Raw genomic sequence first — 24,421 nt, forward strand, 5'->3', positions numbered from 1 at the left:
AGTACGGCATATGATCCCCTTCAAACAGGCCTAATAACAGTGAACTGTGATCCCATTCTTCCAACAGCACAGCGCTTGGTTCACAAAGTGACCAGGGAGTTGGCTGTCAGCATGCGATGCGACACCCATGGGCGTCCCACACATGTTCGATCGAATTTAAATCTGGTGTTTGTGCTGACCACAGCAGTCATTCGATATCTTCGGTTTCAAGATATTCCTACACCACTTCAGCTCTGTGAGTAGTACCATTGTCATGCATGCGTGCTGTCGTTATAGGCCTAATGACTCTGATGACTACAACGAACAGTTGTGCAGAGAAATAGTGGGCCAGTAAATCAGAATGTCTTGTAATCAGGGATTTTATATTTCCAGATATTGATCGGAACTCGTGGGTTGGTCACTAACACACTAGAAAGGCTTTTGTGGATTTATCTAAAGCAACATGTTCGAGGGGCAACCAGAAGGGATAATACTCTTGATCTGATTATTGTCAGTGATGACACATGCATTAGGAATTTGCAGATAAAGGAACCACTAAGTGATAGTGACCTCATCAGTAGACACTAAGTGATAATGTCTACTGATGTGGGATTTGCTTAAAGATGTAACTACCATCAAGGGTAAAGGGAAGTGTTTTTGTTTTTGTAAAGGTGACTACAGTGGTCTCGGGCAGTTTTTGAATTCTATACAATGGGATCAACTAATGATGTTAAAACAATGAATTCTAATTGGGAAGCCTTCAAAGGGTGACGTAAATAATTATAGACCTGTTAGTTTAACTTCTGTTCCGGGGAAAATAATGGAGTCGCTGGTTGAAGAAGGGATGCAAGATCACCTAGTCAAGACTGCAGTAATAGTTCAGACACAGCATGGATTTGTTAAGGGGAAGTCTTGTGTGACGAATTTGATTGGATGCTGTGATGTGGTCACAAAGGAACTGGATCCAAAAAATAATTTTGATATCATATACTTGGCTTTTAGGAAAGCCTTTGATACTGTTGCACATGGAAGACTGCTGTACAAATTGGAGGGATGTAGCATTAAGGGCAAGTTGCTGCAATGGATAAATGGATGGTTGAATGGGAGACAGCAGAGAGTGATAATAAATGGACGCTGCTCTACAAGAACTAATGTTATTAGTGGGTCACCCAGGGCTCGGTGCCCGGCCCAATGTTGTTTTGTGTATTTATTAATGATATTGATAAAGGTATGTTAGACTGAATGTCCAAGTTTGCCGATGACATAAAGGTTGGCAGGGTTGTTACTGATAGTAAAGACATAATGCTACTGCAACAGGATCTAGAAGTGTTAGGTAGAGGGACTGAGAAGTGGCAACTGAAGTTTAATATTGACAAATGCAAAGTACTGCATATGGGTAGCAGTAACCCAAGAAAAACATACCAACTGTGTGGTACTAAACTCAGGGCAGTGGAGAATGAAAAAGTCCTGTGGGTAATTGTGCAGTCAGATTTTAAGATGAGCTGCCAGAGCAGGCCCCATGGCCTGCTCTGGCAGCTCATCTATATATAAACATATATAGTATGTTTATATATAGACATACTATAAACATATATAGTAATTTTGCTAGCAGAAACAAGGAGGTGATTATAACTTTGCATAAGGCAATGGTTATGCCACACCTTGAGTACTGCTTACAGGTCTGGAGGCCTCATTTTAGGAAGGATGTATAGTTGCTATAACGTGTACAGAGAAACGCAATAAGATTGGTGAGAGGAACAAAGGGGTTCTCTTACGAGGAGAAGCTTAAATTCTGTCAGTTCTGGCAGCATCATGTCAGTTGGAGACTAGGCACCTGCAAGGTTATCTGATTGAGGAGTACAAGGCCTTGAATAGTTTGAGCAGGCATCAATACTGATGGGATACTTTCACTTTTTTTTTTTTTTTTTTTGATTTGGTAGTTGTTGGCGCATCGGCTTCTGTGGCCATATTGCACCTCCCAAGGTTTTTGCAGTACTTTGATCCAAGCCCGAGGCGGGAATCGAACCCGCGACCTTTGGGTTGCCGGGCAGGTACTTTACCCACTCAGCTAGCCCGGTCGGCTTACTTTCACTTGCTGAGTCTAAGAACCTGAGTGGGCATAGATTCAAACTGACAAAAGACAGTTGTAGAATAGATGTGTGGAAATTTGCCTGTAGCCAGTGGGTAGTTGATTGCTAAAACAAATGTCCATCTGTTGTTTTGGAAGTTGATCCCTTAAATAAATCTAAGGCTGAACGAGACAAACATTTGGAGTGGCCAGTATGTCTCAACTAGTGATAATGAAAAGAAAATCTAGGTCAGTCGAAGACCTATTCTCACTATCCCTGTTAATAACACACAGAGGTGCAGACGTTGATCACCATCCCCCCCCACATGAGAACACCATGAGTGCCCCTTTCTGTGATGAGAACAGAACCGTATTTGTCAGGGCTCCAAGTGACGTTTTCATAGCACCAGTTTTGTTGAGCCCTGTGGTCGTCTTGGGTTAATGGGATACAAATCACTGGCTTACTTGTGCAGAGTCTGCTTGATTCGGGTCTTCTTACATAGTCTGATTGGAAATTTCTTTACCGGTGGCTGCAGCAACCTCAAGAGACAGTTGAGAGGATATTGTACTGTTCCGTCCTGCTGTTAGAGTCAGATAGCAGTCTGTTCTGGTTCTCGTGAGCATACTGCTAAGACGACACTAGGTGACACATTAAGCCAATATGTGAATGGCCTGCCTTCCCTAGTACAGTCTGTCCTCGTATAGCACGATAGTTGTGTTCCTAGAAACTCTCGTGCAATGCAAAATCGTGCAATATAAACAACAGGCCCTATGGGAAAAGTGGGGTTAGGTGCCGACCACCCAAGATTGAACACACATTTGGAACCAAAACATTATTAAACACAATAAATAATTGGGTAATTTTAATCGTTATAAAATACTTACGTATTTTATAACGATTAAAATACGTAATAAAAATATAATACATTTTTTTATTATAATATAATAAATATTTTTTATTATGTATTATATTATAATAAAGTATTTTTAGTATTTTTAATACTAAAAAAGTATTTTTTACGAATAAAATACGTATTTTATTCGTAAAAAAATTATATTAAATAAAATAGTCGTAATAAAATACTTACGTATTTTATATACGTAAATATTTATAAAATAGTCGTAATAAAATATTGCTAATGCTTTTGCTTCTATCGTAAGCAAACTTGTTTTTTGTTTGATTTTCTATCCAAACAGATGACAGCCGTTCCATCTCTTCCAATTCTTGTGTCTTAATCTAATGGATTTTTATTACACTTTGAATTGTTCCCGCTATGAAAGTTGTTTTTATTTTCTCCGCATTCTTTGTAATTCTTGGCATTACCTCATTTAGGTCTGTAGCACTTGCAATATCACATGGTCTTTCATTTCGCTCAAAGCGTTTCACAATTTCATATTTTTTTCTCTATCGACAGAGGCGGACTGGCCATAAGCCTTTCCCGGGAAATCCCGGTGTGCCGGAGGCCAGTGTGATTTTGGCCATAAACCGTAGTACGAGGCCACTATAAATTTTCAAGGGTAACAATTTTTGATCCAGTCCGCCTCTGTTTATCAATATTGCTTTTTCTCTCTCTCTCTCTCTCTCTCTCTCTCTCTCTCTCTCTCTCTCTCTCTCTCTGAATCTGCAGTGTCTTCACCAGGACGCTTCCTTTTCACACCTTTTAAGTAATATTTTACTAATTTTTAGGGAATAAAGCGCAATTACAAAACGAGGAGGCACGCTAATACACATAAACAAAGCTGTGCTCGTATAGCAACTGAATAAACAACACCATAAAGGCCGAGATACACTATTAACACCCCACATTTTACTAAAGCACGTTTCTGGGGGTGACTACCATAAAACAATAAAAACAATTTCCAGTTTCGTTTCTGCTAGTGGAATCTGTTATAAACTGGTAGTAAACTCAATCTAATTGCATTTGCGATTATATCAATAGCTGGAATTGTGTTGGTTTTTACGTTATTATGGTGAAATGTGTTTCCCCTTCACTGATATAAAATATAAAACACATAAATACATTTTCAGAATCTTCTTCATTCCTATCGTGTTGCGTTTGACTGCCATTTCTTGTAAACGCAAAGGCGAATCGTGCATAAGCGAATTCGGTTCGTTTTATATAAGATACTGTTCCCCTATTTATAAATCATGTATGATCGAATTCGTGTAATGTAAACACGTGTTATACTAGGACCGACTGTATTGAAGATAATATTAAATCTCGGTAATTCAAGCCAAAAAACAGGAATGAAATGGTGTGCTCTGTGCTTGATGTTGTCAACCTGTGTTGTTATAATCATAAATAGATTATAACAACACATATTGACAACATCAAGCACAGAGCACACCATTTCATTCCTGTTTTAACTGGAATAAGTTATTATTCCATTTAAAACAGGAATGAAAATTGCACCTTATGGCTTTTTCCAGTAATAACAGTTAAACTGTTATTACTGGAATAAGTTACCTACATGGGTGGTAGAGGCTGACAGTTTGGGGAAATTCAAAGGGCATCTGGATAGTATGTTCCGGTGAGGGAAACACATAGGATGATAGGTTAATTTCCTTTTCTTTTATTAATTATTATTATTTATTTATTTTTTTTTTTTTTTTTGGCTGGTGAAGCATAAGCCATAGGCTTTCTTGTACCATGCGACCCATACTAATAATTTGCAGTTCTGTAAGATAGTAGATTAGTTTATATTGGACACTACTTAGAATTTACATGCCAGGTGTTCACCTTCGGCAATGCTGTTTAACAGTAAAATATTCATGGAAAGCTTTTTTTTTTTTTTTTTTTTTTTTAATTTCAAGAAAGAAAAAAAAAAAAAAAAAACTTTTTTTTTTCTTGTTGAGTAGTTTATTTGATATTACTCTTTTTAAAATAGTGTGATTGCTTTTGAACATTTTTAAACAATGATATATTATCCTTTATTTCCCTAAGAAAGCTGAGTCCATTATTTGTATAATTAATCATGCAATTTGTATCATACCATTTCTCCTTGAAATAAAATCTATATTAGTAAAGTAAATGAGAACCCAGTAAAATAGAGATAAACAGTAAACAAAAAATATCTTTTCATTCATTGATTTCATTCTTGTTAAAAGGAGCACATTTGGTATTTTCCCAGATGAATAGTTCAGAATTTCAAATAAAAAAAAAACTTTTTAAAAATGGCCAACTCAAAGATTCTGACGTTAACACTGATAATGGATATCAGCAAATGATTACTAGAATCAGATTTAGTGGGCCCCTTGTTCCAAAAGATCATGACAACATTGGCCCTTAAAATCAGCCCCTCTCCCACATACAGATGCTCACATGGGAACCTCCTAGTAACACTGCTATTCCTCCAGATTCACATCATTGAGATCCAATGCCCACACCTTTGGTTCCAGGCCTTTGCTGTGACCTGTGGAAACTCAGAAAGGGGATCCCGGTGGGTTAAGGAAAGCAATCTATTGAATCCAAAACCGGGATTACAATGTCACAAAAAGAATATATTGCTTCCATTGCAAACCATTTATTAAACAGTCAAAATCCAGTACAAAATAGTTATCAACTGCCACTTATTGTTCCATCTCTAACTAAACCCAATGATACAAAGAAGAATAGTACTTCCAAAATACCTGATTTGCTCCCCCACAACAAAATTTTTAAAAAAATGAAGATAAGGATGAAGGAAGCAAATGAAGGCATGGTCTTTGAAACTTTTTGTGAAGGTGTAATTGTGAATATTGTAATAAAATCCATACTGCCCTAAAAAGGGATAAATCCAAGACAGAAAGCAAAGTCTTAACAAGGAACTGCTGTGGTTTCCATTGAAATATTGAAAACATAACAATTCTCCTGTGTTAGGACAAAGTACATTAACACGAACTAATGTGTTTTTGCTTATAGCAGACATATTTAAAAGTAAAGGAGGACCCTTACATTCACAGATCTACTATCACTTGGAAGGATGGATCTGGGGACTGTCCTTCCTACAGATAGTCGCCATACTTGAGGATAAATGTGTTCCCTTTTCATCTAATGGCACTTATCACTAACTTAGATGGACTGATTTATCTCAGAGTCGGGTTCCTTCTAACAATCTGCTCAATCTATTTCCCTCCTTGGAAAACATCTACCAGGCAGATCTTAGTGATGTAATTAAGCAATTTCTCTCTCCTTTTCTATTACTAGATTTTGTGGACACTGGTCTGTGGGATAGGGTTGAGTACAGTGGAGGAGGTCAGATTTTACAGCCTCTGCTTGAAAAAAAGAGGACTTTTTAATTCGAACTGTGTGCTATAATGCTGTTTTCTACCTGTCTCCTGATTTATGTTTGCTGCCATTGATCTTTCCATCTGCTCTTTCCTCCCCGTGCATATTTGGAAAGTTGAAGAAATACTTTGCAATAGAAGACCATGCTACCCATCTGGGATATCACTGTAGAAGATGGACCAGGGAAGATGGACAGAAATGCCTGCCTTTTCTGTACTAAATCTTCGGAATTTCTCTTGCAAATATGTGAATGCAGAACCGTTCACTTCCAAAGCCTTCACAAAATTTTTCATGAGCCTCCAGTTTGATGTAGAGTGGTGGAAGTAAACTTTATTTGGATCTACCAGAGGTTCAAATGCTGTCTTCATTCCAGTTGTTAATGACTTTTGTTGTGGCCAAGTCTTCTTTTTGTAGTGCATATCCTTTGCACACCTATCCCGCTCGCAGAAATAGCAAAAATACTTAGTGTAACCCTTTTGTAGTCCTAATAAAATGGTGATTATCTTTAAATCACCACATATCCCCACTCACACTTCTGATGGTGTAAACCTAAGACGGTGTTTTCCATGTTTGTGTATGTTTCTTTTTTTGTGGATGGCATATGCAAGAGGTATTGAAGGCAGCATATTTCCATTGTGTGAAAAAACTCCCTCAAGGCTAATCTTAGAAACTTTTATAAATATTTGCCATTCTTCAGGAACGTGCCTCATGTTCATTGCAGCCATTAGACCATCAACATCATTACAAACAATGAGCTCACCTTCTGTTTGATAGAATTTGTCGCAATCTTTATTTCGAGTACGGAATGTTGTCACTTCTACAGATGGATCTAGAAGATTCCACTATTATCGATAATTTCTGCTCCCCTTCTCCACCTCCATTTAGCTTCCTTTCAGCAGAACTATGCAATAAAATCTGCTTTTGTAAATCAGAATCTTTACCCATCTTAAAAATGTGTAGTTTATGCTGGCTCTCTCAGTTCATATATGGCAATGCAAAATCCTTGTATAATTTTCAACCAAATCAGAAGCCAGTAAATTCAGGGGTGGGTAAAGGGGATGAACTGATAAAGCTGCTAAAAATCAGTAACTTTAAATTAACCTCTGTCCCTAATCCAGCCTCCGAATATAATATAATCAATGTGCCTTGCACAGTGGAAAGAGTTATCGCACACCAAAACCACTAATAAACTTTTTCAGTTGAAATAAGGTTCAAAATTTTGGCAAGCTAGCATTTAGACAGTGTGATAAGAAGTATTTGAACAGAGAAGAATAGGACATACTTATCTGACATGCCTGCATACAGACACACACACACACACACATATTAAACTTTCATTCTCTGTAATTATACATAATAGAATTAACATTTCTTAACATAATAGCAAAATGATAACTGTATGATTATTACTCTTTGGATTCATTATAGGATTTTTTTCACAAAGTAAACATCTCGATTTTCTTTGTTTTCTCTCTCTTTCTAACTGATGTCTATTTTGGACTTGAAGGTTCCAGCTTCAGGATATTCTCCTCTAATGATTAGTGCTAAATAGTCGAAAAGGAACATTCGAATTGTATTGTGTTGCTTTTAAATATCTCTTTCTGTGCTGTAATTTAGCTAGATAATAGGAACAAGGCACATATGTATCAGACCTCAAGATCAGAACTAGAAGAAACTAAAGTTGGAAATCTAATATTTCTGGCTGTTTTGATACAACCACACCATGATGGGTTGTATCAGTTTTATGGTGGCTCAGTTAGCTGATTATTCCACATGCTTTTTATCTTCCATTGACAAAATTCTCAGTCTTGTATTTATTCACACTAACATCTTCTCCCTATCTTGACAGAAATCCACCACCACTCATTTCTGCAAACTATGGTCACTTCATCCTGATTTTGAGCTACAGATAAATTCCTCTTGCTCACGTTATCCATTTTATTACCTGATTTTAGATAGTAAACTGAACTTTCAAGCACATGTGGCCCATTTTCAAACCATCTACAATCAAGAAATTTAATGTCCTCTGGTGTGCATCATCTATGTCATGAGGCGCTGATTGACTTGCCTAGATCCATCTTTATAGAGCTCTCATGCAGTCTCCTCTTGGACTGTGGCTCTCCAGTGTATGACTCTGTAAGGGAAAAAGTACTTTAGAGCAATTAAACACCATCCAGCACAGTTCTCTAAGAGTTTCTCTATTGGCTTTCAGAAGCTTCCCAGTTCAAAGACTTCACATCAAAGCCCACAGACCTCCCTTACAGCTCTGCAGGAAAACATTACTTCTGCTGTATGGTGGAAAAATCCCTCTCAACCCGAGTTTTCCCTCTCACCCTAGTTAGAGATGCTTGTACAATACCGAATGTTAGCCATTTTGTAATAGAAAACCAAATGAAAACCTAACCTGTTCCAAGTATATGATATAAAAATAATTTTGATATTATATCTTTGAATTTCAGGAAAGCTTTTGACACTGTTGCTACAATGGATAAAAAGGTGATTGGGTGGTAGAAGACAGAGAGTGGTAATCAATGGCCGCTGCTCTTCGTGGACTAATGTTAATAGTGTTGTCCCCCAGGGTTCGGTGTTGAGCCCACTGTTGTTTTGTATTTTTATCAATGATATTTGATGAAGGTATATCAGGTTCATATTGAGGTTCAGATGATACAAAGGTTGGCAGGGTTGTTAATGATACTAATGGCAGTGTGCTACTGCAACAAGATGTAGAAAATTTGTGCATATGGGCTGAGAAGTGGCAACTGAACATTGACAGATGCAAAGAACTACATATGGGTAGAAATAACCCCAGAGAAACTTAGCAACTGTGTGGTAATATACTTAGAGTGGTAGAAAATGTAAAAGATCTGTGAGTAATTGTGCAGTCAGATATCAAGTTTTCTGAGCAGTGCAGATAGGCTACCAGGGCTGATCAATGGATATTGCCATTATATACAGCAATTTTGCTAGTAATGAAAAGGAGGTGATTATCCCTTTGTATAAGGCAATGGTCAGGCAGTGCCTTGAGTATTGCATACAGGTCTGGAGGCCTCATTTTAGGAAGGATGCAGAGTTGCTTGGGCATGTACAGTGAAGGACAACAAATTGGTGAGGGGAACGACGGGGATCCTCTTATCTAGAAAGTAATGCAAATTGCAGGATCTGAAGACTAGACACCTGTGAGATAATCTGATTGAGGTGTACACGGCCTTGAATGAGTTGAGCATGCTGAATTCTGATGGGATTCTTCGGCTTGCTCAAATTACAAACCTGAGGGGGCATAAATTCAAATTGAGGAAGACAGTTGTAGAATAGATGTGTGGAAATTTGCCTTTAGCCAGCGGATGGCTAATTGCGGGAACAAACATTCATCTGTCGTTGCGGAAGTTGATAGCTTAAATAAATTCAAAGTGAAACTGGACAAACCTTTAGACGGAATGGATGTGTGAATTTCGTTTTTTTTTTTTTTTGACTGATGCTACCTAAGCTCATAAGCTTGCTTTCTTGCATCACATGCCTTAAAAATTGACAATATATTTCAGAACATGACACCATCAGATCTAACAAATATCTTTGCAATTTATATTTAAACTGCTTTAAACAGTCATCATAAATTGCATAAATAGGGAAAGAACATCTTGTATCCCTCCAATATTGTACAGTCCTTGCAACTCATTCTCTTTCCTAACTTATGGGTCTCTAAAATCTATACAGGTAGATTAAAAGCAGAGACCCAAGTAGGTGCTGTGGAAATCTTCTGTTCATTCACCATTACTATGTCATTACCACTAGAATGCAGCATCTTTTTCTGCCAAATCTTTTGCTATAAATTTAACTCTGAATCAGATTAGTGAACTTTTAGTTTTGTCTGCTATAAGTAATAATACCAATTACTCTCACCCTTTAATAAAACAAATGCATTCTAAATTGAATCAATCTGTGACTTTCTGCCAGATCACAGGACATTGTGGAATACCAAACAACCCAACTACTACTGTTTCTCAGACTTAAGTTTCCATATACCAATTAAAACACATCAAAAGCATGTTATAATAGTTGGTCACTAATCTGGAGAGGTTATCCAGGAAACAAACTTTGCCAAATAAAACCAGACCAAAAGTTAGGTCCAATCCTTAGCCTTCCATAATTTTAGTAAGGCTAGAGATTGAACAATAATTACTGCATATGGGTAGAAGGTAACCCCAGAGGAACATATCAACTGTGTGGACTACACTTAAGGTGATAGAAAATGAAAAAGACCTGGGAGTAATTGTGCAGTCAGATATGAAGTTTTTTGAGCAATGCAGACAGGCTGCCAGGGCAGGTCGTGGGGTTTTGTCAATGATATACAGGAATTTTTCTGTATATCATTGGGAAAAGGAGGTGATTGTCCCTCTGTATAAGGCAATGGTCAGGCCATGCCTTGAGTACTGCGTACAGATCTGGAGGCCTCATTTTAGGAAGGATGTAGATTTGCTTGAGCATGTATAGAGAAGGGAAAAAAGATTGTTGAGGGGAAATGAAGGGATCCTCTTACCAAGAGAGGCTTAAGTTCTGAAAATTGCAGCGGCTGGAGACTAGGCACCTGCGTGGTGATCTGATTGAAGTGCATAAGGCCTTGAATGGGTTGAGTACACTGAATTCTGATGGTATTCTTCCACTTGTTCAGATTACGAACCTAAGGGGGCATAAATTCAAATTGAGGAAAGATAGATGTAGAATAGATGTGCGAAAATTTGACTTTAGTCAGCGGGTGGTTAATTGCTGGAACAAACTTCCATCTGTCGTTTTGTATTTGCCTTTGGAAGTTGATAGGTTAAATAAATTTAAGGAGGAGCTGTACAAACGTTTAGAGGGGATGGTTGTGTGAATTTTTTTTTGGCTGATGCTGCATAAGCTCATACACATTGCTTTAATGCATCACATGCCACTTACTACTACTACATACCACACTCACCCATGTCTATTAATGAATGACATCATGTCTTGTTCAACTGGCTGTTCATTATTTATTAGTGGACTGAACCCAGTCCACTAATAAAAGGTGCCTCCGTAGCCAGGTGGGAAGGAGCAGTAGTGCGTAGCACACACTTCTTGATTAGACCAGGGTTCAAGCCTGTCACCACCAAATACGGCGCCTAAAAAAAACCAAAAAAAAAAAAAAAAACCACTAATAAATGCTAATGCACAGTCATCACTAGCATTATTGCAGATCCTTGGATATGATTCTTGTAAAACAGAACTGTTTACCTTCCTAAATGGGGTAGGAAAATATTATAATATATAACAGCTATTACAATAACATTAATATTTCTGGCAGCTTATGTGATGTTAAATTCCATCACAACAACAAGTACACTGGCTTCAGTGCAGTTTTTTATGAGCTTGTAAAGAAAATATCGATCTTATTGGGCAAGGATACAAAGGGCTGTTCTTTTTCGAAGGACTTAATTTTTGCAAATTGACGAACTTTGTAATTAGTCGTCTGCAAGGAGACCTGAAAGATGTGTTTTACCATTTATGAGAATTGAGGTAACTATATGCTGATTGACATAACTTAGATTGAAAAAAGTATGGTTACATCTGAGTTGTGCGAAAATTTGTTTTTTGGATTGGAATAATTGAATTTTGAAGCAAAGGGTAATCTTGTTCTGTTCTGGTTCTGTATCATATTGCATTAATATAAAATGTGGAAGTGTGTAATTTAAATAATGTTGTGGGAAGAGTGAAATGCATGGGTACTTTTTATTTTATTTATTTTTTTTTTTTTTTGTTGGGACTTGATTATTATTAATGATATTATGTAGTTTTCAAAATTTTAGTTTTACAACTTATTTATATTTTTGTACTTATTTTAGAGTTTTATGTGACTATAGAACCTCTTAAACAGTTCTTAAATATAGTTGTTTCATGCGGGATAGAATTAAACCTCTCTGCAACCCCAAAAATTCTTGTTTGTACAGTTATTGGCCTGATTGGTCTATTCTACATTTTTATGAATTAGAAACAAGATATCGTGATAGAATATAGTGAATTTAGTATTAATACACTGACAGTGTATTGATACTAAATACACTGTCAGTGAAAAGTGTAATAAACATTTTTTATGCTCTGTAAAGGAAAGCATGAAGGAAGGAAGCAAGGCTGTTGTTATTTGGTTTTTATAAGCATTCGCAACTAAGGCCATATTGCTCCAGGAATATGCGGTGGTCGTTCCCTGACCTTTCTGCATCCTCCATATTTGGTGGTGACAGGCTCGAACCCCGGTCTAATCAAGAAGCGTGTGCTACGCACTGCTGCTCCTTCCCACCTGGCTACGGAGGCGCCCATGCAAGCAAGGTGATTGACTTTAGTTATGCAATTTATAGTATGCAATTTACTTAAGAAACACATTGGTTAGGTTAAATCACCCTCTCTGTGTAGAGTCTTCATATAAGATGAGTATATATTCTTCTTCATAAGGCTAAATAGAATAAAACAGGATAATTACTATCCATAAGGTTTTCAAATTGCAAATGATAATAGCAAATTCATGTGTGTTATTTTTAATATTAATTCTCAGACAAAGTTACAATTGACCCTTAGCTAGTTCCTGAAATTCCTGTTGGAATTGTATTGGTCCCTTAATAAACACCTGTGAAATATAGAAATAAATCTCATTGGTTTTGCCTCAAAATTACCAGCATTATACACAATAGCAAGATTTTTCAATCTGATTTTTGTATCATTTTGCATTAATGTTAAGTGAAAATATATTTTAATATTTGCCTTACAGATGGCTCATGCAGTTGCACAGAGACTAGAAACAGATCCATATTTATTACAGTTCTTCAGGGCTCAGAAGTAAGAACCTAATTAATACCAGATGTCATTTTAGAATTTTACTTGTTGTTTGGTTTAATTTGTATGTGTCCACCTTGTTTATTATAATTATCACTATCTGGATATATAAATATATATATATATATATATATATATACTCTACCATATTCTATCATATCTAGGAAATTTTTACTCTACCATAATCTATCATATCTAGAACATATATATATATGTATGAATGAGGTTTTTTTTGTTGTTGTTTTTAACAAGGAGAAATTTTCCTCCATGCTCTTCCTCAAGCAGTTTCTATTTTTGACTTTTTCACAATTTTCACAGGAGGGCACTCTTTCTGGAAAACTTTCACTGGTGAAATAATATTGTTCCTCCTGTTCTTGACTACAGATCTGATGAATACTTATCCTGTATAGAGTCACACTAACTGGAACATCAGAAACTCATGTAACACCATGAAAAGGATTGGAATATAAAAGCAGTAAATAATTTAAGATGGTCACTCCTTAATGAAGAAATATATAATATATATTTTTTTTTTTTTTTTTTTTCATTATTATTATTCCTTTTTTTTTTTTTTTTTTTTACAAATGAACCTTAAACCAAGATTAAAAATCATAACAGCTAGTAGAAATTTTCATAAGCATTATAAGTGCACTTAGAGATATACTTTAGAATATCTTGAAAGTGTATATTATAAAAATATGTATCTAAAAGTTGTAAAATATTTTTCATTATTTGCTTTTTTTTAAAAAAATTACTGTACACAAGAGCCATATTGGTTCTTAACACTTGCTCGCACGATTGAATTTCCACAATCAAACTTATTATATATCTGAATTAGATCTCTGCAAATGAAATCAATCTTGTATGCTGATGTAATAATAAAAATTTACTATTTTATTTTTTAGTATTGTGGACAACAGCTCTATGCAAAGTTGGAGTGCTAGTGCCTGCTGTATTCACTGTACTAAGCTGTGCTATCTGTAAACTAGCTCCTGGTCAACAGAGTAATTTACATTACTCTATCCTCCTCAGAGAAAAGTGATTACGTTGATTAAATATAGCAATAAAACTAGATGACTCTCATCAACCAGTGCAGTACCACCCCTTTGCTTATTGGAGGATTGAAGTGATGGAACTCAAGTTTGAACAGCAGAGGAAAAGGTCGAGAGCCAGCCACCCCATCTCCTATATGTCATGCAGTATAAATGATATCTTTTGAGGTCATAATGGACATCGTGGCGAGTTCCAATCTTCCTTACATTCCAAGGGTACAACTCTAAAACAGTGTTCACAGGCTAGCTACTAGATAGTCCAATGGTTCAAATCTGTTGGTATCTCTTTTTCTCTAGGAGGCTTCCAGATCAGCTAGTGTATAATCTTGCTGCCTGTACTCTGCAATATAGTGATTAGGAGGAGTCCAAGTAGTGCACATGTTGAGGCCACATTATGAAGGAGCTGAGTATATTTCTTGCCGTGTGTGTGTGTACACCATATCCAAAATTTTCATTACTTCATGCAGCATTTCCTTCCTGCCTTTTCTTATTACTGCATAGTGAATTTTCAAAATAATAAAACAAAATTATCTGCGAAAAGATCTGAAGCTCCCAAACACTTCCTTGTTCATTTCACAAATACATTAGTCACAGTTCTAATCTCAACAATATCCATTTCCACTTGCAATCTGCCAAACCTAGTGTACTTGATGATATTGATTATGGTATATCAGGCTTAATATCCAAGTTTGCATATGACACAAAGGTTGGCAGAGTTGTTAATGACAGTATCTACTGCAACAGGATCTAGAAAAGTTGGGCATATGGGCCGAGAAGTGGCAATTGAAGTTTAACATTAACAAATTCCAAGTACTGCATATGGGTAGCAGTAACCCCAGAGAAATGTACCAACTGGGTAGTGTTGCTCTTGTGGTAGCATGAGAATGAAAGTGACGTGGAGGTAGTTGTGCAGTCAGATCTGAAGTTTTCTGAGAGGTGCAGACAGGCTGCCAGAGCAGGTCATTGGGTATTGTCAATGATATACAAGAATTTTGCTAGTGGGGAAGAGGGGGGTGATTATCCCTTTGTATAGGCAGTAGTCTGGGTACACCTTGAGTACTGTGTACAGGTCTGGAGGCCTCATTTTAGGAAGGATGTAGGGTTGCTTGATTGGGTACAGTTAAGTGCTAGAAGATTGGTGAGGAGAACAAAGAGATCCTCCTACCAAGAAAGGCTTAAGTTCTGCAAATTGCAGCGTCTGGTGAATAGGGATTGAGCAGGCTGAATTTTGATAGAATTCTTTCTCTTACTCAGATTACGAACCTGAGGGGGTATAAATTCAAATTGATGAAAGACAGTTGTAGAATAGATGTGCAGAAATTTGCCTTTAACCAGCAGGTAGTTGATTTCCTGAACAGACTTCCATCTGTCATTGTGGAAATTGATAGCTTAAATAAATTCAGGGAATGTACAAACTTTTAGAGGGAATGGATGTGGGTAAAATGTTCTTTTTCTTTTCTCTTTTTTTTTCCGCTGATAAGCTTGTTTTCTTTAATCACATGCCTCTACTGCTACTTTCTTTGAGGTCAGTTATCAGTTACAACTACTGCTCATCTCACTGAATTATTTGCTGCATGATTCCTTTTGCTTCAAAGGTGATACTCACATATATGTCCATTATGATATGAAAAATGATTTCTTTTAAAATATTATATATATATATATATATATATATATAAGAAATAGAAATAATTGATAACGGACACAGTAAGATGGGAAGGTTATTAACCACAACGTGCCAGGCCTAATGGAAGAAGATATGAGAAGAAAAGAATGTTAAGAACCTAATAAATTAAGTGGAATTAAGCGGAAATAATAGCTGAATTAATAAGCCAAATTATATTTACAAAAGCTAGAAAGGAATTGGTAATTAATGCATATTAAAAAATAGTAATAAATGAAAATAAAAATGAGAATAATAATGAAAATAAATTGGTACATAGATCAGGTATTTCATCAGGGGACTACATCCGATCATGTACCAAAACACTGTGTTTCTATACAAACCCATGCTGATGGAGGTAGCATTAAAGAATAATATTATTGAATAATAAATGTTAGGAAAAAAAAATATATATATATATTGAAACCTCCATAAACATGAGTGAGGTAGCCCCAACGCAGTGTGCATATTTTAAGTAAAACTGTTAAATTGCTAAATTAAAAAAGTGTAACATGCAGCAGCGTAGAAGTGGGAAGTAATACAACGTATGGGGGGGAAGTAGTAAAAAAAGAGAGGTGAAGATAGCGAGAATAAGAAAAGAAGAAATGTCCGAATCGCCCTCGTATTGCACTAATAGTTCAACGGACGGAAAGAGCAGAATAGAAAGTAGAAAGACGTAAAGAGAAGGAAAAGATTTTAAGGATACTAGACAAGCTAGGTTCGTAAGTACCCAACCTCTTAGAGAGGCTTTGGCTGTGAAGGTGTTAGTAGAAGAGGAAAATTAATACCACTAGCCTGTGATATGTTTTTTGTTAATGTCAGATGAAAAAAAAAAACTAGTATAAATAAGAATAAGAAGAAGAATTAAATTAAATACCTTTAAAATTATGTAGAATCAATTAGTAAAATGCATAATAAACATGATTAATAAATAGAATACAAACAGGGAGAGCTATGGTGACGGTGAAGTTGCTTAGTAGAAAAAACAGTGGAAGCCCTCTATAGTTAAAAGTGAGGAAAAGGTCCAAATAATAATAATTAAAAATAATCAAAATAAAATAAGAATGGAAATAAAAATGGTAACTTAGAAAGTGAAAAGACATGAGCATTGTTCTGAATAGAAGTCATATGATGCGATCACTTTCAAAGTGGTGGGAATACCACCATTTAAATATACAACTATACATCTGTACAAATTATCATGTTAAACCTAATCAAAATGAGATATAGTGAAACCGAATTTATGTTTAATAATAAGATTTATAAAATTAATTGGAATATCATTTAAACATAATTTTGTATACAGGCCGTTTAAAGCTTTGATAAAAAGTGTTTGATTGCTGCTAAGATACGCAAGATGTAAAATTTGTGTATGAATGATATTTTTATGAACTTCAATGGAAATATTATACTTCCAAGGTATTGTGAAGAGGTGGATTATTTAAAGTAATATTTAAATCGAGCAAGTTTGCGTGTTGGTTACCATTATTTTCTTTGTTTAAGGTAAGTTCAGTAGGATATATCAATTTTGCAATATTTTCAAAATGATTATTTAAAATCAAGATATCATCAACATATCTAAATGAAAGGAAATTAAGGTTTGGATTATTATGAGTATAAAGTTCTTCGTAGTAGTGAAGAAATAAGTTAGAAACTATACTGGAAATTTGTGAGCCCATGGGAACTCCTATAGATTTTCTATAGGTATTATTGCCATCGTAAATATAGTTGTTCAGAATCTCATCCACAGGTAGAACGTGCTTGTATTTAAGATATAATTGATTAAGTACAGAGATAATTAAATGATGTGGCAAGGAAGTAAATAAGTTAGTAAAGTCATAAGTTTCGATACTAAAGATTTTGGCATTAGAATAAAAGATTTTAATGATGTTGTGGTTATTATTAATGATCCAGGTGGATGGAATATTAATGAAGATGGTAGTTAGTAGTTTAAAAAATTTTTTCCTGGAAGATAACAGCCGCTTTTTTTTGGCACTAGTGATGAATCTAAAGCCAACGGGATCCTTATGGAACTTGGCAATCATATATAGGAATGGTAATGTAGAATTGCGAATTTTGGTATGTAGTTTTTTATGCAAAGCTATAAGTTTTTTGATGGTTATATTAATGCCAAGATTACATCGTAAAAATGTGGTACTGCTGTTGACTTCCTTTTTGAGAGTAGTATAGTAAAACTGCTTACAAAAGATTACGAAGTTGTTAGAAACTTTATCTACAGGGGTGATGATAAATTTTCCTTATAGATCTGAGATGGCATTTTTGAGATTAGAGTGCTTAAAATGTGAATTTTTATAAAGGTTGTAACATTTTGAAACTGATTTTATAATATCTTGATATACCACATTTATCCAGTTATAGAATGCCTCATGGGGTATCGTATACTTTTGAGCTAACTTGTTGCAGAAAATTAAGATATTATGATATAAGTCCTTATATGTCTTATTTAGATAGGTTTTATGGATAGGTCTGAATTTGAATCCTTTTTTCATGGCCAATTTGAGGGGGATGTTGTTGACAATATCAAAATTGCCGGTGATAATGTGTCCATGGTGCTGGTCTTTGAAAGGAGCATATATAGAGCCATTACAGTGACATGGAAGATCCGAAAGTTTCAAATTGCCTAAATTGGTGGCTAAAGTTTTATAGTTGCAAATTTTGAGTCCGATAGGAGACATAATTGAAACAGTGATGCACGTTAAACTTGAAATTATTATAAAATGGGAGGAGATTGTTACGATAATTTAGCAAATGATGCCAAGGGATTTTGTCAAACCATTTATGTGTAAATTTAATAATACAGTATTCATTACTATATGTAGTAATGGAGCCTAGTCTAAAAAGAGAGATATCTGAAATGATGTGTTTAAGTTGGATATTTTTGAATTTAAAATTGTTAATATACAAATTTAAGGCTTTTAGTTATTTTATTTTAGTTTTAGAAATTTTATGTACATCGAGAATGGTATTATCCCATGAGCAAATAATATCATTGAAATTATGCCAATTATGTCTAAAAAGTTTGTTTGGCCTATTCCCACGTTTGTGTCTGCATTTATTGATGAAAAAATGACTAAGATGGAAAGATTGTAAATGCAGTGGCTGGTGTTTAAACAACCATTACTGAGTAAAATTTTGTTAAAAAATTTATTGTTTAAACCATATGGATACAATTACTTATAAGCACACATGAATAAATTTTCATAGTAATTCCGAAGGACGTTATCATTAATGATAGCAATAATTTTGATTTTGACGTTTTTAAAACCATGTTGGTGGAAGTGGAAGAGTTCAATTTCAGTATCAATATTGTTGCCAAAGGCAAGATTTTTGCTTTTGGATCTGTGTCCGTTGATTCTAATATTAAGAGAATTTGAAGTTTGGCCGACATATTTAATATTACATATATTACAAGTGAGTAAATATATAACATTATTGATTTTACAAAACGGAGTGGAAATAGAATTAGAGTTGGAAATGGCATTATCCATCATGGGACAAGTAAGACACCGTTTGTCTGAACATTTTCTAAAAGATAGTTTGGTTTAGAATATGTGTAGTATGTATGGGTATAGAATCAAAGTGGTTAGGGCCAAATGTATGATTCTCCTGTTTAGAATATGTGTAGTATGTATGGGTATAGAATCAAAGTGGTTAGGGCCAAATGTATGATTCTCCTGTTTAGTATTTAACACAGTATCATCAGGAGTGGGATATAGCGCAACACGTTTTCTAGCTGAACTAGAGGAAACAGTGCTGACTCGCCGAATATTTTAGTGTAACTTTATGCATAAAAAGATGATAAATTAAATAGGGCAAGTTGTGTTAGCGACGAAACCATCTTAAAATGTGAACTAAGGAGGTAAAAGTGGGTTTATATTTAAAAATATAAACGTTTACAAAATATAAATATATTGTATTATGTGGAAAACGTGGTGTTCTATTTAATACAAGTAGAGCAAGCATCAAAATCCTGTTAAACAATGCTGCACCAATTGATGTGAGTGTCCTCTAGGCATATCAGATCATAACTTCGTGATGGTCTCTTTCCGATGGAGCCTTTCTTTCATGGCCATTCTACCTCGTCTTGTTTGGCAAGAGTTCTTTTCCTTGGTGGTACTATTGTTTCAAATCATCTGATGTCGGTGTTTGCTCAGATCGTGTACGTGAAATTATTCTTGTAAGGATGAAATCTTTTATTCCGCATCCCACCTCAAAATCTCGTCCTTTATCTAAACCAGTGCTTTCCAACCCACAGCCAGTGGTCCGGATATGGCCAAAGAATAATTTTTATACAGCCCGTGCGGGAAGTGAACTAAAACAACATTTTGAATTTGTAAATTATCAACCAAAATTTTAGTTAAATGTTAAGTTTTATTCGGTAAACGGTATGACATATTGTACTTAAAATTTTTGAATATTTTCAATTTTAGGTGTATCATTATTTATTCACCTTAATGTTGAAAAGCACTGATCCTTTTCAAGTTGTAAATTTTTAAATGTGAGCAATTAAAAGCTAAAGTAAGGTATTTTTTTAAAAATCAAAAGTAAGTAATATTTTTATAATTTTAATAAAATCTAAAAAATAAATCACTGACATAGATTTGTTGCACATTAAAGTGTTGCGAATTTCTTTTTTTTATATATAGGCTAAAAATGAAACACATTAACATGAAAATAGAAACTTCCTTTTACAGGTAACAAGATATGGAAAATATAACACAAACATTTTTCTCAAATCACTTGGTGCAGCCCGCAAAACAAATCTAACTTTGAATATGTTGGACACCAGTGATCTAAACCTTTACTGTCCAAATCTGCTAAGGCTGTTCAAGATACGAAGGTTTCATATCACAAGTGACTTGTTTCCATATCTCCAGTTTCATTTTCTGCTTACACCAAAGCTCACAACAATTGTAAAGCAGTTATTAATCAGTCTAAACACGATTTGAAACATGCTAAGAGTAGAAAACTTACTTCTTGTCCAAATGGTAGGTGAGCATTCCAGTTATTTCCCAAAGCTATTAGCCCCTTTTAGGATTTAGCAGATTTTAGGAACCGTGCTCCATCTCTTCTACTGTGTTGCTTTTTTCCCTTTCTTATTTTTGCACATTTCCATTCCTACTGCTGTCAAAACCAGATTGTTCTATTTGCCACTTCAGCCAAAGGTAAAGCTGATCTGCTAGCACCCTACTTTTCTTCCAACTTTTTTATTGATAATCTTGGTAAACCACCTCCTGCCATTCTCTCAATTTACTGCCTCCTGAGGTCTTCTGTCAAAACGATGTCAGAAGGAATTTTAGCAATCTTGATGCTAAGAAAACTTCAGGTTCTCGTATTTGTCTACTTGTTTCTAAAATCTGTGCTCAGGAGCACAGATTTTAGGAACTGTGCTCCTCCTCTTGTACTGTGTTGCTTTTTTCCCTTTCTTATTTTTAATATGTTGGACAGACAACTTGTGTAATTGAGACCTGCTAATGTTCGTAAAATTGGACAAATACTAACTTATTGATTTTTCTCTTGTAGAGGATGTGTCCTAATTTTGAATCAGTGGTTTCAATTTAAATCAATTAAAAATAGAATAGATAGAATATTAAGAGAAATATTACATTTTCGAATTTTAAGTCAGGAATTATCTTATCTGAGATTTTTTCAGGAGTGACTGCATTCAGGTAAGATGTAATTAGAATAGATGGGAATAGTATTGAAAGACCTGTCTAAAGGTAGATGAGCCTTGCTGGTTTGTTGTTTAATGGCACAAGGGCTACTAAGGCCATATTAAACCTTGTAACAGGATAAAGGAATGAAAGCCAAATTTGACCCTAAATCCATGCATGGCAAATAATTTGAACTATAAAGGGAGATAAATGCCCGAAGCTTGATGGAGCTTTTTGCTTATACCATCTTCAATGGGTAAGCGAATACATGTCGAAGGTCATATTTATAGCCCCAACGTGTGATTGCAGTATTTCAAATCCTTTCATATTGTTTCTTCCAAAAAAACCCTTTAGGCTGTTCTAAATCTCTGAATTTTCAAATTCCTGACGTAAGAGAATTCCTGACTTACAATTTCTAAAAATATCTATATTTATTAATATAGATATATGTTAGCACTTGTCTGACTTCATGAATATTACAGGTCTCAATTACACAAGTTGTCTGTCCAACTTTTCTAATATCAAGTTTCGAGACACTAGGATTTCCATTATGTGTTTTATTTCTTATTCCAAATGTGTTTTCCATTGTGCTTTGAAATTTGGTCATATCCAGCCAATTCCTAAAAAGGTTGACAAATCACTCTCATCCAATTATCGTTTCATTGTGCTTACTTCTGTTCTTTCTAAAGTAGTGGAGAATTAAATTAACCAACATATCTTTGGCTGTGTAGAAACCTTCTATCGGATCAGTAATTTCCACTATGGATTCCCTCAGTGTTGATGCACTGGTGATATTTTGCCTTATGTTACCCCTCTATAGACAAATTCATTGGAAAGTTTGGTGAAACTCAGACAGTTGCTCTTGACATTTCAAAGTTTTTTAATAACTTTTGTATAAAGATCTATATAAGCTTCCAGGTTTGCCAATTTTTTTTTTGTAAGTTCCTATTCAATTTTCTCTCTGACTGCTCACTGCATGTAATGGTTGGCGACTGTCTTATAACTTCGTCACTAATGCTGGTGTTCATCAAAATTCAGTTCTTTCTCCCACTCTTTTTCCTCTTGTATATTAATGACCTTTCACTGACTGCAAATCCTATCCTTAGTTTTTCTGATGATAGCAGATCGCATTCCACCTTCCAGTTTTCCCTGCACAAACAACTTCATCTTCTCAAATATCTCTGCCAGTTCCTTAAATAATGATCTCCAGGTGATTCTCGAATGGTGTGAAGATAACTTAGTTGATTACAATCCTGTCTCCTTTTTTTACAAAAAGGATGTACCTATGCTTATCTTCAATGGCACTCTGATTTCGTGGCGAGATCATATATTTCTCTATTGGGGATTACCCTGTCATCTAATCTCTCTTATCATAAACACATTACAAATATTGCTTCCTCTGTATTTAAAAAAACTGGGTGTTACTTTTCTTCCAAACAGCTGTTCACTCTGTACAAATCACAAATTTACCCTACGTGGAATATTGTTCCCACATCTGAGGCAGGCTCCCCAAATCTCTCTCATACTTCCAGATTCCATTCAAAAGAGGCCAGTTAGATTAATTAATGACTCATCTCTAACAGAGTTTTTCCACTATCTGTTTCATAGACGTTTCTGTTTCTGCATTCCTTTTCTGTTGATACTTCCAAAGGTAGTTTTCTTCTGAATTGGCTTCTATAATTTCCACTATCTCTTGTAAAGCAGTCCAAACGTGTGCTGCAACCAGTCAGCATTCTTTTACTGTCCAACTTCAAACTCACAGAACCAGCTTTTCTTCTTCCTCATTTATTCATATATCAAGGGAGGTTGTTTTCCAGAAAACGTAAATTTTCTGGAACAACCTGCCTTGTTCTGATTTCAAAAATTTATATTTTCTGGAACAATCTCCCTTGATACATATTTCCTGATAATTACTATCTACAAAAATTCAAGTATAATATAATAGTAGTAGTAGTAGTGGCATGTGATGCAAGAAAGTAAGTGTATGAGCTTATGCAGCATCACCAAAAAAAAAAATGCACCATTCCCTCCAAATGCCTGTCCAGTTCCTCCTTAAATTTATTTAACCTATCAATTTCCACGACAGCAATTAACCAACCGCTGGCTAAAGGCAAATTTCTGCACATCTATTCTACATCTGTGTTTCCTCATTTTGAATTTATGCCCACTTATATTCATAATCTGAACAAGTGGAAGGATCCCATCAGAATTCAGCGTGCTCAACACATTCAAGGCCTTATACACCTCAGTCAGATCACTGTGCAGGTGCCTAGTCTCCAGCCACTGCAATTTGCAGAACTTAAGCCTTTCTTGGTAAGAGAATCCCTTCATTCCCCTCACCAAACTTGTCACCCTTCTTTGTACACACTCAAGGAAATCTACATCCTTCCTAAAATGATGTCTCCAGACCTGTACGCAATACTCAAGGCGTGGCCTGACCATTGCCTTATACAGAGGAATGATCACCTCCTTTTCCCTGCTAGCAAAATTCCTATATATCATTGACAAAACCCCATGACCTGCCCTGGCAGCCTGTCTGCATTGCTCAGAAAACTTCATATCTGACCACACAATTACTCCCAGGTCTTGCTCATTTTCTACCACCTTAAGTGCAGTACCACTCAGCTGGTACGTTTCTCTGGGGTTACTTCTACCCATATGCAGTACTTTGCATTTGTCAAGGTTAAACTTCAGTTGCCACTTCTTAGCCCATCTGCCCAAATTTTCTAGATCCTGTTACTTTAGCACACTACTATTACTGTCATTAACAACCCTGCCAACCTCTGTATCAAACTTCGACACTAAGCCTGATATACCTTCATCAATATCATTGATAAATATAGAAAACAACAGTGGACCCAACACCAAATCCTGTGGGA

The 24,421-nt window shown here is 35.5% G+C and overlaps 1 protein-coding gene across 1 annotated transcript in view; it reads left to right on the plus strand.

Moving 5' to 3' along the window:
- The window catches only part of Usp7 (Ubiquitin-specific protease 7), a 518,151-nt gene that overhangs the window by 454,688 nt on the left and 39,042 nt on the right, over positions 1 to 24,421 (plus strand). Inside the window, exon 25 of the mRNA XM_090378438.1 lies at positions 13,088 to 13,155. Coding sequence (XP_090234564.1) covers positions 13,088 to 13,155 — 68 coding nt within the window. The remainder of the gene's footprint in view (positions 1 to 13,087; positions 13,156 to 24,421) is intronic.

Source organism: Mastigoproctus giganteus, chromosome 7, assembly GCF_048544385.1.
Source record: "Mastigoproctus giganteus isolate SK-2022 chromosome 7, ASM4854438v1, whole genome shotgun sequence".
NCBI lineage: Eukaryota > Metazoa > Arthropoda > Arachnida > Uropygi > Thelyphonidae > Mastigoproctus > Mastigoproctus giganteus.